This window comes from Neovison vison, chromosome 7 (assembly GCF_020171115.1).
Source record: "Neovison vison isolate M4711 chromosome 7, ASM_NN_V1, whole genome shotgun sequence".
NCBI classification, from domain to species: domain Eukaryota; kingdom Metazoa; phylum Chordata; class Mammalia; order Carnivora; family Mustelidae; genus Neogale; species Neogale vison.
Window position 1 is genome coordinate 197,238,382 of NC_058097.1, and position 15,291 is coordinate 197,253,672.

The 15,291-nt window shown below is 43.9% G+C and overlaps 1 protein-coding gene across 1 annotated transcript; it reads left to right on the forward strand.

The window, feature by feature from the left end:
- The first annotated feature begins 71 nt into the window (after nt 1–71).
- Nucleotides 72–14,449, forward strand: SDHAF2 (succinate dehydrogenase complex assembly factor 2). Its single transcript, XM_044259423.1, has 4 exons — nt 72–188; nt 4,116–4,339; nt 4,424–4,533; nt 13,713–14,449. Exons 1-4 carry the CDS (start codon nt 153–155, stop codon nt 13,841–13,843), a joined length of 501 nt encoding a protein of 166 aa, XP_044115358.1. The 5' UTR covers nt 72–152; the 3' UTR covers nt 13,844–14,449.
- Nucleotides 14,450–15,291: the final 842 nt, after the last annotated feature.

Sequence of the window (15,291 nt, forward strand, 5' to 3'; positions counted from 1 at the left end):
CCCCGCCGCTGGCGTCACACGCACAGCCACTTCCGCAAGACGCAGGGACGCATCTTCCGGCTCAGGCCCTTCAGCGCCGAAGTCCGCACTTCAAGCGTCCGGAAATTCCCGGAAGTGACCTGACCGTAGGCTTCCGGTGTGGGTCGGGAAGGATGGCTGTGGCCTGCATTTTCCAGGTTCTGCCACGGGTAAGGAGCGTAGAGATTTTAGGGTCCCGGGTGCTACAGTGGGGACTATGTCTCGTCCACCAGCGCAGTCATGAAGACTGCGAGGAGCATCCAGCTGCCTGCTAGCCCAGGGCAAGGGCAGAACCAAGGAGAGATCCGCCTTGCAACAGGAGATTCAGGTCACATCCATCCTTTTCTTAGCTCACTGTGTGCCTGTCTCGTGCGAGACCCAGTTCAGATTTCACCTGTTCCCCAGGTGGAACTGGCTGCACCACCTCTCGGTGTTCTTCAGGCTGTTCTTTTGTCTAATACCTGTTAGAGATATTTCACAGGTTAAGATAATTTTTTTTATTGTAGACTTTTCACGTTGTAACCTCTTAGTACTACTCTTTGGCTGCTTCTCATAACTTTTGTGTGCGTTGCGTTTTCGTTTCAAGATATTTTCGAGTACGAGTTCCTCTTTTCGAGTTCCCCCTTTCGATTTTTTCTTTGACCCATTTGAACTATTGGTTATTCATGAGCTAGAGTGTGTTGTTTAATATTCACATATTTGTGAATTTTGCAATTTTCCTTCTGATGTTGATTTCAAGTTTCATGTCAGTGTGATCATTTGTATCATTTTAATCTTTTTAAATTTAGTAAGGCTTGTTTTGCAACCCTAGATAGATAGATAAGGTGATCTATCTTGGAGAGTATTCCCACTCAAGGGTGCTTGAAAATAATGTATTCTGCAGCTGTTGGGTGAAATGTTCTGTACATGTCCGTTTTGGTCCATTTAATCTATATTGTTATTCAGGTCTTCTCTTTATTGATATTCCGTCTAGATGCTCTACCCATTACTGAATGTGGAATATTGAAATCTTTTTTTATTGTGTTGCTGTTTATCTCCCCTTTCAGTTCTGTCAGTTTGTTTCATATGTTTGAGTGCTCTGATGTTGGTTGCATATATATTTATAATTGATTTATATTCCTGGTGCATTTACTCTGTTACCCCCTACTCTTATCATTATATGTTAATGTCCCATATCTCTCCTGGTAGTTTTTGACTTAAAGGGTGTTTTTGTTGTTGTTGTTTTTTAAAGATTTTATTTATTTATTTAACAGAGAGAGATCACAACCAGACAGAGAGGCAGGCAGAGAGGGGGGGAAGTACGCTCCCTGCCAAGCAGAGAGCCCGATGTGGGGCCTGATCCCAGGACCCCGGGATCACCACCTGAGCCAAAGGCAGAGGCTTCAACCCTCTAAGCCACCCAGGCGCCCCTTAAAGCCTGTTTTGATTGACATAAGGAGGGCCATTTTTGCTCTTTGGTTACCATTTGTATGGGATATCTTTTTCATCCTTTTGCTTTCAACTTGTGTGTTCTTCCATCTAAAAGAAGTCTGTAGTAACATCATATAGTTGGATCCTGTTTTTTAATCCATTTAGCCACTCTAGTGTTTTGGTTGGAGTTTATTTCGTGTGTGAAATAATTACTGATGGAGAACTTATTGCCATTTTGTTCGTTTTCTATCCGTCATATAGCTCTTGTGTCCCTTTTTTTCTCACTTCCTGTTACCGTTTATGTTTCATTGTCTCCCTCCGCCCCCATGGAGACAACCTTTAGCCCCTTTCACATTTTCTTTCTTTCTTTTTTTTTTTTAAGATTTTATTTATTTATTTGACAGACAGAGATCACAAGCAGGCAGAGAGGCAGGCAGAGAGAGAGGAAGGGAAGCAGGCTCCCCGCTAAGCAGAGAGCCCAATGTGGGGCTCGATCTCGGGACCCTGGGACCATGACCTGAGCTGAAGGCAGAGGCTTTAACCCACTGAGGCACACAGGCGCCCTGACCCCTTTCTCATTTTCTATTATGTATCTTCTACAAATGTTTATTCTTGGTTACCATGGAGCCTACATAAAATATAATAATCTATTTTAAGCTGATAATAATTTAACTTCAATTACATACCAAAAAACCTACCCTTGTACTTCACCCTGTTTACATTATTGATGTCATAATTACATATGTATTTTTTTTTAAAGATTTTATTTATTTGACAGAGAGAGTGTGTACAAGGAGGCAGAGAGGCAGGCTGTGCAGAAAGCCGGATGCAGGGCTCGATCCCAGGACCCTGAGATCATGACCTGAATGGAAGGCAGAGGCTTAACCCACGGAGCCACTAGGTGCCTCTATATATATATATAATTTTTAAAAGATTTATTCTATTTATTTATTTATTTATTTATTTTTAAAAGATTTATTTATTTGCTAGAGAATGCACATGTGTACAGAGGTGGGGTGGGTGGAAAGGAAGGGGCAGAGGGAGAGGGTCCCAAGCGGGCTCTGCATGCCCCACCACAGGGTTGGAATTCAGGACCCTGAGATCAAGACCCAAGCAGAAATCAAGAGTCAGTCGCTTACCCAACTGCACCATCCAGGCACCCCTACAATTACATATTTTTGTGTTGTATATCCATTAGCTTATGTTTTTCTATTTCAACTTCTATACCAGAATTAAAAGTGATTTACATACCACTATTATAATAGCCTATATTTGTCACATATTTATCTTTACCTATAATATTTATATTGGTTTTCTTGATGATGTCATAAGTCCCTTGGGCACATTTCAATCTTTTTCTCTTTCTTTTTCTTCCTCTGATTGGGAAATTTCAAATGACCTGTCTTTGAGTTCACTGATTATTTCTTCTGCTTGATCAAGTCTGCCGGTTAAGCCCCATAGTGAATTTTTTTCATTTGGTTATTCTATTCAGTTCCAAAATTTGTTCAATTCTTTTTAATATTTCTTCCTGTTGATATTCTGTTCATGCTTTTTATTTATTTATTTATTTATTTATTTTTTAGCTCACCGAACATTTTGATGACTGTTGTTTTGAATACTTTGTCAGGTAATTCCTTTGCCTCTGTTTTTTAGGGCCAGCTTCTAGAAATTTATTTTCTTCCCTTGACTGGGCCACGTATTCCTGTTTCTTCATGTCCCTTGCAACTCTCTGTCAGATCCACACTTCTGAAAAAAGTTCCCTCTCCTAAGTCTTTGTGGACTGGCTTTGTGGAAGAAAAGACCTTCTCCAGTCAGCTTGGTTAGAGATTTCAGGAGCCTATCAGACTTCTTGCATGGATAGGTCTTCTCTAGGCTTATGCATGTGAATTCCCAGTTGGAAGGATTTGCTGGCTTCTTTTTTTCCGGAATCTCTTACCTGGTTTCTGGACTTCTCATAAAGGGAGTTGGTCCATGTATTGTTCAGTTGGTGTCTCTGTGAGGAAAGGAGAGTGTGAGGCTTCCTGTTCAGTCATCTTGCTGGTGTCACTACCTTCTCATTGCATTTTGATAGGTTTTGCCCTTCTCCAAATTGGGAGCCTGTGGAGGATTAGGAACCATGCCATCACTGTATGCTCAGAATGCAACACAAGCAAATGACTAATATATACCATTCCATAAGAATCTTAAGGGAGGGGCGCCTGGGTGGCTCAGTGAGTTAAAGCCTCTGCCTTCAGCTCAGGTCATGGTCCCAGGGTCCTGGGATTGAGCCCCACATCGGGCTTTCTGCTTGGCAGGGAGCCTGCTTTCTCCTCTCTCTCTGCCTGCCTCTCTGCCTACTTGTGATCTTTGTCTATCAAATAAATAAATAAAATCTTAAAAAAAAAAAGAATCTTAAGGGAATATAAAGGAAGGAGAAAATATTTCTGCTGGAGAATTTCTGGAAGGGTATTAAGTTAAGAATACATTTGCAGTTAGGGCTGGGTTCCAGTCCTAACTGCATTTACGATCTGGGTGAACTTGGTAAGTTATTTAACCTCCTGAGACTCAGCTTCCTGTGTAATAAAGTGGGGACAGTATCAACATAATTTCGTAAGAACTAAATGAGATTGAATGCATTTAGCACCTAGTAAGTGTTGAGTGAATGCCAGTGATGTTAGTCCTATAAAGGTGTTTGTGGTTTATTTCAGATGCTTGCTCTGTCAAGGCGCCATCTAGTGTCTCCTTTGCTCAGTGCACCATCATTCAGCCGTTGCTACAGAGGTGACAGCCCAACAGATTCCCAAAAAGACATGATTGAAATCCCTTTGCCTCCGTGGCAGGAGCGAACTGATGAGTCCATAGAAACCAAAAGAGCCCGGCTGCTCTATGAGAGCAGAAAAAGGGGAATGTTGGAAAACTGTATTCTGCTTAGGTAGGGAAATATGAGACTTGGTGTCACTTTCTTTTTTACTGGAGATGGCTTTTTCATCTTTGTTTTCTCTCTTTCTCGTTTTAGCCTCTTTGCTAAAGAATATCTGCACCACATGACTGAGAAACAGCTGAACCTCTATGATCGTCTGATTAATGAGCCCAGTAATGACTGGGATATTTACTACTGGGCCACAGGTACTGGGCATGATGTGAAAAGTAGGATGATTCACGCTGATTTGAGTCTGGAATTTTGTGTCCTCGGCAATTTTTTTCTTTTGTTCATGCAGTCAACACTCTGTATTTTCCAGCATTTTCCAAATTTTTCAAAGCGTGCAAAATGGTTTTATTAAAGTTCTTTGTTTGCAAGCAACGGAAACCCGTCTGACATAAGCAAAAAGGGAGTTTAGTGGAATGGTGTGGAAAGGCAGAGTTACAGAAAAACTAGGCTGGGAAGGGGGAATGGTGTGGAACCCGATAGCTCTAAAGGCTGTGTAGCAAGTGTTCCTTGATAGTCTAAAAACAGCACTACCTTTGGGAAGAACAGTTCTTACTGTTTATAGTTAGGATTAGCTTTGGCTGTCAGAAAAAAACAAACCAATAATAGCTTAAATAAATCAGGACTGAATTTCTCTCTCATAACAGCAGTCCAGAGGTAGGCATTCGTGCTCGCTTCGGCAGCACATATACTAAAATTGGAACGATACAGAGGTAGGCATTCCATTCAGAAGTCATGCGGTGCAGATCCCCCAGGTGGCTGTCATGTGCTGTCTACCTCATGGTTGAAGGTGGTTGCTGCGGCTCTGGCTGTCATGGCTTATGTTTCAGCCAGGAGAAAGTGTGTAGAAGCTCACGCCTTATTTTTTATGAGTCCTCAGAAGATTATGCTCCACACTCTCCCTAGTTTTCCATTGCCCACAGTTCAGTCACATGATGACTTCTGGTCAGGATGAAAAAATAATATAGTCTGTTTCATGCATCCAGTTACATTGGGGGTTCTGTTATCAAGGAAAAATGGGCGAATGGATATTAGCGGACATCTCCTCCCTTTCTTTCACACTCCCGGCTCTTCTGGTTTTAAGTTTCCAACCCAGATTTGAGTCATAAATAGAAACCATGGGGCGCCTGGGTGGCTCAGTGGGTTAAGCCGCTGCTTTCGGCTCAGGTCATGATCTCAGGGTCCTGGGATCGAGTCCCGCATCGGGCTCTCTGCTCAGCAGGGAACCTGCTTCCTCCTCTCTCTCTCTCTGCCTGCCTTGCTGCCTACTTGTGATCTCTCTCTGTCAAATAAATAAATAAAATCTTAAAAAAAAAAAAATAGAAACCATTCTGTAGGTTCTGAGCATAAAGTGTGATAATACAATCTTGAGACTTTAATATAGAGATTGGAAAGCCCACAAAGTGTAAGTATTTACTCTGCACTCCCTTAGTGTTGTTGAGTAAAATTCCATCATATGAATTTGCCCAACTGTTTGTTTATCCGTTGTCCAGGGGAGGGACATCAGGGTGTTTCCAGTTTTAGGCGATTATGAGTAAAGCCACTATAAATGTTTGCATATAGCTTTTTGTGGGTGTAGGTTGCAGTTTTTCTTGGGTTAAAAACCCAGGAGAAGGGTCACTGAGTCATATGGTAAGAGTAAAGACACACTTTTTCTATAATGGAACAGGGAGTAAATATTTAGGCCGTGCAGGACCATACGGTTCTTGTCTTAAGTCTTCCACTTCTGCCATTGGAGCCCACAGGCTGCCATTGCTACAGTGTTGCAATAACATTTTATTGACAGACATTGAACTTTAAATTTCATAGTTTTCATGTGTCACCAGATACCCTTTTGACTTTTTTCCTGAACCATTTAAAAGTCATTCTTAGCGCACAGGCCATACAAAAACAGGCAGCAGGCCATAGTTCGCTGACTCCTCTGTTAAGTGAAAGAGGCCAGACTCCGAGTCTGGCCATATGTACTATATGATGCCATTTTTATGATGTTCTGGGAAAGGGCAAAACTGTAGGGCAGAAGACAAATTCGCCGTTGTCAGGGACTAGATGTGAAGTTCCCCGTCCTTACCAGCACTTGGTGATAGCAGGATTTTGTTTTTGTTTTTAGCCATTTTAAGAAATAGGCAGTGATATTTCACTGTAGTGAATTGGCCTGGCCCTGATGATTAAGGATATTGAGGATCTTTTTTAAGTGCTTCTTTGCCATTCCTACATCTTTGCTCTTATGTCTCTTCAGGACTTACCCCACCTTTGTTTTTACCTTGAGTTCGGTTGGTGCATTTTCTAATTGAGGTTTTAGTGTTTGTTGTGTCAGATTGAAATTGTTTATTAGGTACATGTCTTGGAAATTTGTTTTTCCTTGCTTACGGTTTGTCTTTGCATTTTCTTAACATTGTCTTTTCACAGAGAAGTGTTTAATTTTGGTGAAGTACAGTGTTTTCTTTGGTATGTTAGTGGATCGTGCTTTTGATACTGTGTCTAAGACTCTGTTTTATCCAAAGTCACAAAAGATTTTCGCTGTTTTTCTTCTCGGAATTTTATAGTTTTAGAATCATCTCTTGAGTTTCTCAAAAAAAAAAAAAACAAAAAAAAAAACCCAGAAAAAACAAAAACCTACTTGGGTTTTGATTGGAGTTGTGTTAGAACAACAGATCAAATTCTTCTAGCATTGAGAATTGTCTAATCTATCACATGCTGTATCTCCATTTATTTAGATTTTTGACTCTCTTTTTTACATTTAATATCTTAAAATTTTATTTTTCTGAGATAGAGAGTGAGCACATGAGCTGGGAAGAGGGACGGAGGGAGAGGGAGAAGGAGACTTCCTGCTGAGCAGGGAGCTCAGTGCAGGGCTCGATACCAGTTTATCGATTTTATTTATTTTTCAGAGAACCAGCTTTTGGTTACATTGTTTTTGCTCTATTTTTCTTTTTCTAATTTCATTGATGTCTGCTGTGTATTTCCTTTCTTCCTCCTTGTGTTGGGCTTAGTTTGCTCTTATTTTTTTAGTTTTGTAAGGTGAAAGTTGAGCTTATTGATTTGAGACCTTTTCTACTGTAAGCATTTAATGCCATGAATTTTCCTCTAACCACTGCTTTAGTGTCACGTTGCGAATTTGGATGGGTTTTTCTCATTCATTCAGTTCCTAATTTCCCTTCTGACTTCCTCTTTGACCCATGAGTGGTTTAGAAGTTTCTTTCTTTTCTTTCTTTTTTTTCTTTAATATTTATTTATTTGACAGTGAGGGGACACAAGCAGGGGGAGCAGCAGAGGGAGAGGGAGAGGGAGAAGCAGATTCCCTGCTGAGCAGAGAGCCCAACTCAGGGCTTGATTCCAGGACCCTGGAACTCAAACAGCTGAGCCACCCAGGTGCCCCTCAGGCTCATTCAGGTTCATTCATTTTGAATGAAACTTACGGGGTGCTTGGATGGCTCAGTGGGTTAAGCCTCTGCCTTAGGCTCAGGTCATGATCCCAGGGTCCTGGGATTGAGCCCCACATTGGGCTCCTTGCTCAGCAGGGAACCTGCTTCCGCCTCTCTCTCTGCCCACCTCTCTGGCCACTACTGATCGATCTCTCTCTCTCTCTCAAATAAATAAGTAATCTTGAAAAAAAAAAAAAAATGAATGAAACTTACTAATTCCATTAGGACCCCAGAACTTAGGTTGTGTAGTTTCAGTTCTTTTAAGTTTCTTGAAATTTGTTTTATGGCCTGAACTATGACCATACACTTGATAAATGTCTCATGTGCACTTCTTTGAACATAACATGTCTTCTGCACCTGTAGATGAAGTGCGCTGTCAGTGTCAATTCGGGCAGCTTGGTTGATGCCGTTCTTCCTGTTCTCGATGTTCTGACCGGTTTCCTCTGTACTTTGTTGATTAATAAGAGAAAAGTGCTGAAATCTCTAGTTATCTTGCAGATTTGTTTATTACTCCTTTCAGTTCTCTGTTTTTCCTTCATATATTTTGAAGCTCTGTTTTGTTTTTTTTTTTAAAGATTTATTTATTTATTTGACAGAGATCACAAGTAAGCAGAGAGTCAGGCAGAGAGAGAGGGGGAAGCAGGCTCCCTGCTGAGCAGAGAGCCCGATGTGGGGCTCGATCCCAGGACTCTGGGATCGTGACCTGAGCCGAAGGCAGAGGCTTTGACCCACTGAGCCACCCAGTCTGAAGCTCTGTTTTGTGAAAACATATTTAGGGGGGTTCTATCTTCTTGACGAATTGATTCCTTGACCATTATATATAATATCTTTCTTTACTGCTGATAATATTCTTTGTTCTGAAGTGTCAGATAATAATTGAGGCATGCCAGCTTTCTTTTGATTAGTGTTTGCATGATATATATTTTTCCCATCTGTGTTAGTTTTCTGTGCTACATAGTAAGTTACAAGAAATGGGCACCTGGGTGGCTCAGTTCTTAAGCATCTCCCTTCGGCTCAGGTCATGATCCCAGGGTCCTGGGATCGAGTCCCACATCAGGCTCCCTTTCCCACTCCCCCTTCTTGTGTTCTCTCTCTTTTTGTCAAATAAGTAAATAAAATCTAGAAGAACTGTGAGAAACAGTGATTTTAGACAGCATGGTTCGTACATATTTACACATACAGTCATAGTTCTGTAAGTGAGAAGTTCCGTAGGCCTAGAACTCAGTCTGAAATTGGTGTCAGCTGTTCTGCATTCCTGTCCGGAAGCTCATTCAGGTTCTTAGAATTCATGTGCTTAGGGTTAGGGGCTCGAGGACGATTGTCTTGCTCCCTGTTGATCTCTTTCAGCTCCGGGAAGCCACGTGCAGGTCCTTGCTGCAGGCTTCCTTCCATCTCAGCCACGGAGATTCTCCCTCACGTGGAATCCCTCTGAACACTTCAGATCTCTCTGACTTTCCTTCTGCCACCAGCTGGAGAACAGTGCTTTGAAAGAGCACATGTGGGGCGCCTGGGTGGCTCTGTCAGTTAAGCATCTGACTCTTGATTTCAGCTCAGGTCATGATCTCAGGGTTGTGAGATCGAGCTCCGTGCTGGGTGTGGAGCCTGCTTAAGCCTCTCTCTCTCCCTCTCCCCCCTTAAAAAACAAATGAAATAAAGGGCACATGTGATGAAGTGAGAACGACCTGGATAATTTCCTTGTGCTGTCAGCTGTGCCGTCCGTATAACCTAATCGCGGTCAGCATCGTCATGTTCACAGGACTTGTATGCAAGGGGAGTGGGAAATACTGAGGGTCAGCTTCAAATCTGCCTTCCACACCATTACTTTGCTTTTGACCTATCTTTGTCTTTATGCTCAGATCAAGCTTCTTCTAGATAGCATATGTCGTCTCTTTTATTCAGTCTTAGAGTCTCTACCTTTCCATTGATATGTTTGGCCATCTGCATTTATTAATTGAGCAATGTGGTTGAATTAAAATCTGCATTCCTTTTGTTTCCTGTGTTTTCCATCTGTTCTTTTTTCCTTTTCTCCTCTATTTCCATTTTTTTAATTGAGTATTTTAAATTTCATATGACCTCCATTGTTGGTTTATTGTTTATACTTCCTGTATCACTTTTTGTAGTGATTGCCCTAGGCTTTACCATATACGTCTGTAATGAATTAGTCTCTCTTCAAGTTATATTTACTGTATCACAGAAGATAGAAGAACTTTACAATAACATACCCCCAATTCTTCCCTCCCATCTTGTCCTTGTCACACTTTTTACTTTTTGTTGTTGTTGTTGTTTGTTTGTTTGTTTGTTTTAAGATTTTATTTATTTGACAGACAGAGATCACAAGTAGGCAGAGAGGCAGGTAGAGAGAGAGAGTGGAGGATGCAGGCTCCCTGCTGAGGAGAGAGCCCGATGTGGGGCTCGATCCCCGAAGCCTGGGATCGTGACCCGAGCCGAAGGCAGAGGCTTTAACCCACTGAGCCACCCAGGCGCCCTACACTTTTTACTTTTACTTACATTGTGAGCCTATACTATATTTCTCTTGTTTCACTTTGGACAATTGTGTTTTGTTTTTTTTTAAGATTTTATTTATTTATTTGACAGAGAGGTAGTGTACAAGTGGCAGAGCGGCTGGCAGAGGGAGGGGGGGAAGCAGGCTTTCCGCTGAGCAGAGAGCCCAGTTCGGGGCTTGATCCCAGGACCTTGGGATCGTGACCTGAGCCGAAGGCAGACACTTAACCGACTGAGCCACCCAGACACCCTAGACAATTATCTTTAGAGCAGTTTAAAATAAGGTAGAGAATGTTATATTTTATATATATAGTTTTATAAATGGTAATTTTTACAGTATATTTTATAGATGTACGACAATAAATAACTATCAAATATATTTTGTATTAACCTTTATTTTAGTCATCGCTGGAGATCTTCATTTTTTTGTATAGATCCATGTTTCTCTCTGGTATCCTATTCCTTCTGCCTGAAGAACTTCCTTTAATATTTCTTGTAGTGCAGGTCTGCTCTTATGAATTATCTCTGTTTTTGTCATTTTTGAAAGATATTTTCACTGGGTGTGGAATTACAGGTTCACAGGATTTTCTTTCAGCACATTACAGGGGCCTGTTTGTTTGGCTGTTAGTGTGCGGGGTTGAGGCCGTCTGGTCAGGAGCGGTCCTGGGTCTGGGTTTGCTGTTTCAGTTACCTTCACCTTCCAGTTCCTGTAGCATTACCGTGAGCTGTTTCCTGGTATGTGTAGGTTCTGACAAGAACTCTCCTGTGTCTCTTTATTCCCATGCATGTAATGTCTCTTTTCTTCCTGAATGTTTACACCATTTCATCTTTGGTTTTTATGTGTTGAATATGATGTGTCTCGATGTTTGCTCTTGGTATTTTTCCTGCTTGGGTTCTCCAGGCATGTAGGCTCCCATACACTGTTTACTTGTGCCCTCCAGCTTCTAGATTCTGTTTTGTGTCTTTAATTCTTTCCTTTTTCTGTATCAGTTTGGGGAGTTTGTAGCGGTGAGACTGATCGGTCTTCTAGTTCGCCAGTTCTTTCCTGCACTGCAGTGTTGAGTCTCTTGATGAACTTGTTGAGGTCAATCTGCTTATTTGCTACTGTGTTTTTAGTTCTAACATTTACATTTGGCTTTTATGTTTCCAGCTCTGTAGTCGAGCTGCTCATTTGTTCCTACATTTTGTCTACTTTTTCTGGTAGAGCCTTTAATATTTTAGTTATTTTTTAAAGATTTTATCTATCAGATAGGGGGGGCATGTGAGCAGGGGGAAGGGCAGAGAGAGAAGCAGACTCCTCACTGAGCAGAGAGCAGTGTGTGGGGCTGGATCCCAGGACTCCAGGATCACAACCTGAGCTGAGGTAAATGCTTTGAAATGACTGAGCCACCCAGACCCCCTAACATATTAGTTACTTTAAATTCCGTAACAGTTCTGACATCTGGGTCATCCCTAAGGCTTTTTCTGTTGATCGCTTTGTCTCTTCACAGGGTGTTGTGTTTTTCTTCTTTTGTGTGCATGCGTATCTCATAATCTTTAATTGAGTCTTAGACATTACAAGTAGGACAGTAAAGAGTGAAGTGAATGGTTTTTATGCCTAGAAATGGGCATGCTTCCAGTAAGTTGTTAGGATGGGATCGAGTCCGTCTAGTTAGGAGTTAAGCTCCCCTAGATTCTGTTACTGCTCTCCTTCCCTTCACTGCACCACCAGCCTCTTGCTCCCGTCCACGGAGAGTAGGGGCTGAGTTTCCGGAAGGTATTTCTCAGTGTTCCTGTTCTCCCCTCAGCTTTTCAGCCTTCCCCCTATTTCTGTGCCTCAAAGGGAATCTCTCACTGCTCCTGCCTTTCCCCAACAGGAGATTCCTGTTGCTTCCCACTTGGGGGAAGGAAGGTTGGGAGGGCATTCTCCATTATCCGGTTCACCTTCAGTCCCTGTGGCCCTACCTGTCCCTCGGGATGAGATTTTTCTTTTCTTCCCTTTTCTCTTTTCACCATCCCAAATGGGTCCTTGAACAAGTAGGAAGTAGGATTTGCAGACCTAGACCCAGGCTCTTAAGGCTTTTATTTCGTTGAGGAGAAGGGCTGGGCTGGGCTTTATGCTTTTTTTTTTTCTTTTTTTTCCAATGTTGGCCACTCTGCTGCTCCCAGCTTGCACCAGCGAGGGAGACTTTCTCCCGCCTCTTGCTCTGAACTAGTCTTGGTCAGGAGCGTACTCTGGAGGTTTACTGAGAACAGCCTGCAGGGCGTGTACTCCCCCGGCGTCTGTGGCTAGCCCCCACTTGGCTTGTAGCAGTTGGTTAAACATTTTAGCCAAACTCTTCTGACCTGTCCGGGTGGTATCTGGTGGCAGTTCTTCCTGGGCCCTGTCTCAGGCAGGCAGGTGCTCAAGTGTACTTTCTCCTTTGGTGGGGAGCTTCTCTTCCCTTAGATTTTATTCTACTTGGTTCCCCTGTGACCTCTGTTCTCGGATGACTTCACAGAAAGTCATGCTATTTGTAGTTTTTCTGGTTTTTCTTGTTAGGATGAGCCCAGTGTTCTTTCCAACTTGCACTCTTCCAGGGGGATGCCTCAACCTCCTTCCTGGCCTTCAGTGATCACAAAATCAAAACAAAACCCGACACCAAGCCCACTAGATGCTGGGCTCTGTGCTGAGTGAGGGGGAATTCAGCTTTGAGGAATTCTCTCTCCCAACATTGTAGTCTTGGTAGGAGGGTCATTCTCGAGCACGTTACCTAAGCTTCCCCGGTGGGAGGCTTTGCTTGTAACTGGAATCTTAAGCGAGTACCTCCAGCTGGAGAGAGAGGTGGGTGTTAAGCAGGCATACGGGGCCCCCTCGCGCATCCCCAAGAGGACACTCCCGTAGCTTTGCTGTCCATGCCCTTAGGGCCTCTCCATCCGCATCTGGTTCTCCGGGGTCATGTCCATTTTGTGCGCCTCTGACGGTCTTCTAATGAATTCTTTTTTGCTGAAGTTAGTGGAGCTCCTAGTCTGCCATGTACAACCGAGGACTTCCACCTCGGGAAACGTATAGGCTGGAAGGGGAAACACAGTACCCAGAAAACACAGAAATACTGAGTGCAGAGCAAAATTGTGCTGCCAAGTATGGACCGGCCTGGGGGTCAGCCGACTTGTTCATAAAAGGCCAGACGGTAAATATTTCAGTCTTGTGGCCATATGGTCTCTGTTGCAGCTACTCAGCTCTGCCATCCTCGTGCAGAAGCAGCCGTGGACAGTATGTAAACAGATGGGAGCAGCTGTTCCAATAGAGCTGTTTACCCAGGCGGGCAGCCGTGGGTCACCCGCTCCCGCTCCAGGCCACTGTGTGCATTTAGAGGAAGACTAGAGACAGTGTGTGTATCTCCTGGTTCTTTGCAAAGGCCAGAGTTTCAAGTGTCAGGGTCCTTATGCCTGAGGATTAACTGACATCATTCTTTCTGCCCATTCTTCTCTTGCAGAAGCAAAACCAGCCCCAGAAATATTTGAAAACGAAGTCATGGCACTGCTAAGAGACTTTGCTAAAAATAAAAACAAAGAGCAGAGACTGCGCGCCCCAGATCTGGAATACCTCTTTGAAAAGCCACATTGAGCTGTGTACCGCCGCCTGCCGTGGGGGCTCCGTCCGTGGACCCTAACTTAGGATAGATCCCGGCCTTGACTTCCTGCTTCTCCTGAGACACTCAGCCCACCCAGACTGTTTGTCTTGCTTCAGATGCTGGACCCATCTCTCAGGACATGTAAATACTGGGTGTGACTCATTCTCACACTTTGTTGGTTTAGTTTTAAGCCTAAAAGCAGTCGCTGGTGTTGCCGGCACTCGGGCCTGTTTCTCTGGCTCCAGTCTCTGGAGTCGGGCCTCTGCCACAGGAGGGCAGTGTCGGGACGCGATGTAGCTCACCCGCAGCCAGCTGCGGGGGCTGGGTAGGAAGCTTCCCCGAGCAGCCCAGGGCTTTGTTCAAGTGAAATCTGCTCCCCCCTTCCCCACCCCAGGTAGGGTCCTTCCTCCTGGGGCAGCAGACCCAAGCCCCCTGAGCTGACTCTTTCAGAGGCGCGGCGGGCAGAGCGAGGGCGGCAGGTGGGATGTGTGGGCTCGCTGCTGACGAGTCCACATCCTCCTCATCAGATTGTCTCGCAAACGATCACTCTGTACACTGAAAGATAATTAAATATTAAAGAATATTTTATGAAGGAGAAATCACAGTTCCCGGCCCTCACACAATTATTTTAGTTCTGTCTGTCCTCATATAATCCACAGTCACTTGTCTCCAGAGTTATATAAGGTGACAGCCACAGGATTGATTCCCGTGTGGCACCGTGGCAAGCTTTCTCTGTCTTTCTACAGTCTTCCCGGTGATTGTAGTTGACGAATCGACAACACATAAGCAATAACATCTTTGAATCAGTTGGCAGTGCTGAGCTCCGGGGCCAGGAGACTAATGCGTGTCTAGCAGTCGTCTCCCTGGAAGGATTTGCTCTCAGAACTGTAAGCCAGTCAGCACTGCCCCCCTCTGCCCCGTGCTGGGCGGGGACCATCCGAGGTGCAGGCCGGGGCGGGATAAGCACTGGGTTGGTGATCACAGGAGATGCATGCGGAGAGGCAGTGCCTGCCTCCAGCATCCTGGAGCTGAGGGGTTCCTGGAGAGCCTCCGCCCGGTCCTCCTTGCCCCTCAGTGTCCCCGGCTGAGAAGAGAAGAGAACTAGCTTTTACTTATGGGACCCGTGAGAGCCTCACAGCACTCTTATGGACAAGTGGTGTTACGCTAATTTTGTAGATGAGAAAGTGGGCTCAGAGAGCAGTTTGTCCAAGGTCAAGTCGCTCTTTCATCAGAAGGTGACAATCTTCCTTTAGTTCTGCTGCCAAAGTGGAGGAACTTTCCACTAGATCACTCTTCTTTACTGGTGGAAACTTAGTAGGAATTCATGCTTTGCAATGTTAGGGCAAAGACACAATCATTCTGAGACAGTGAACCTGTGTGTCATGAAGGGGACCGGAAGGTCTAGATGCTTCCCAAAGTAAGCTCGTGGCTACCCAGGGCA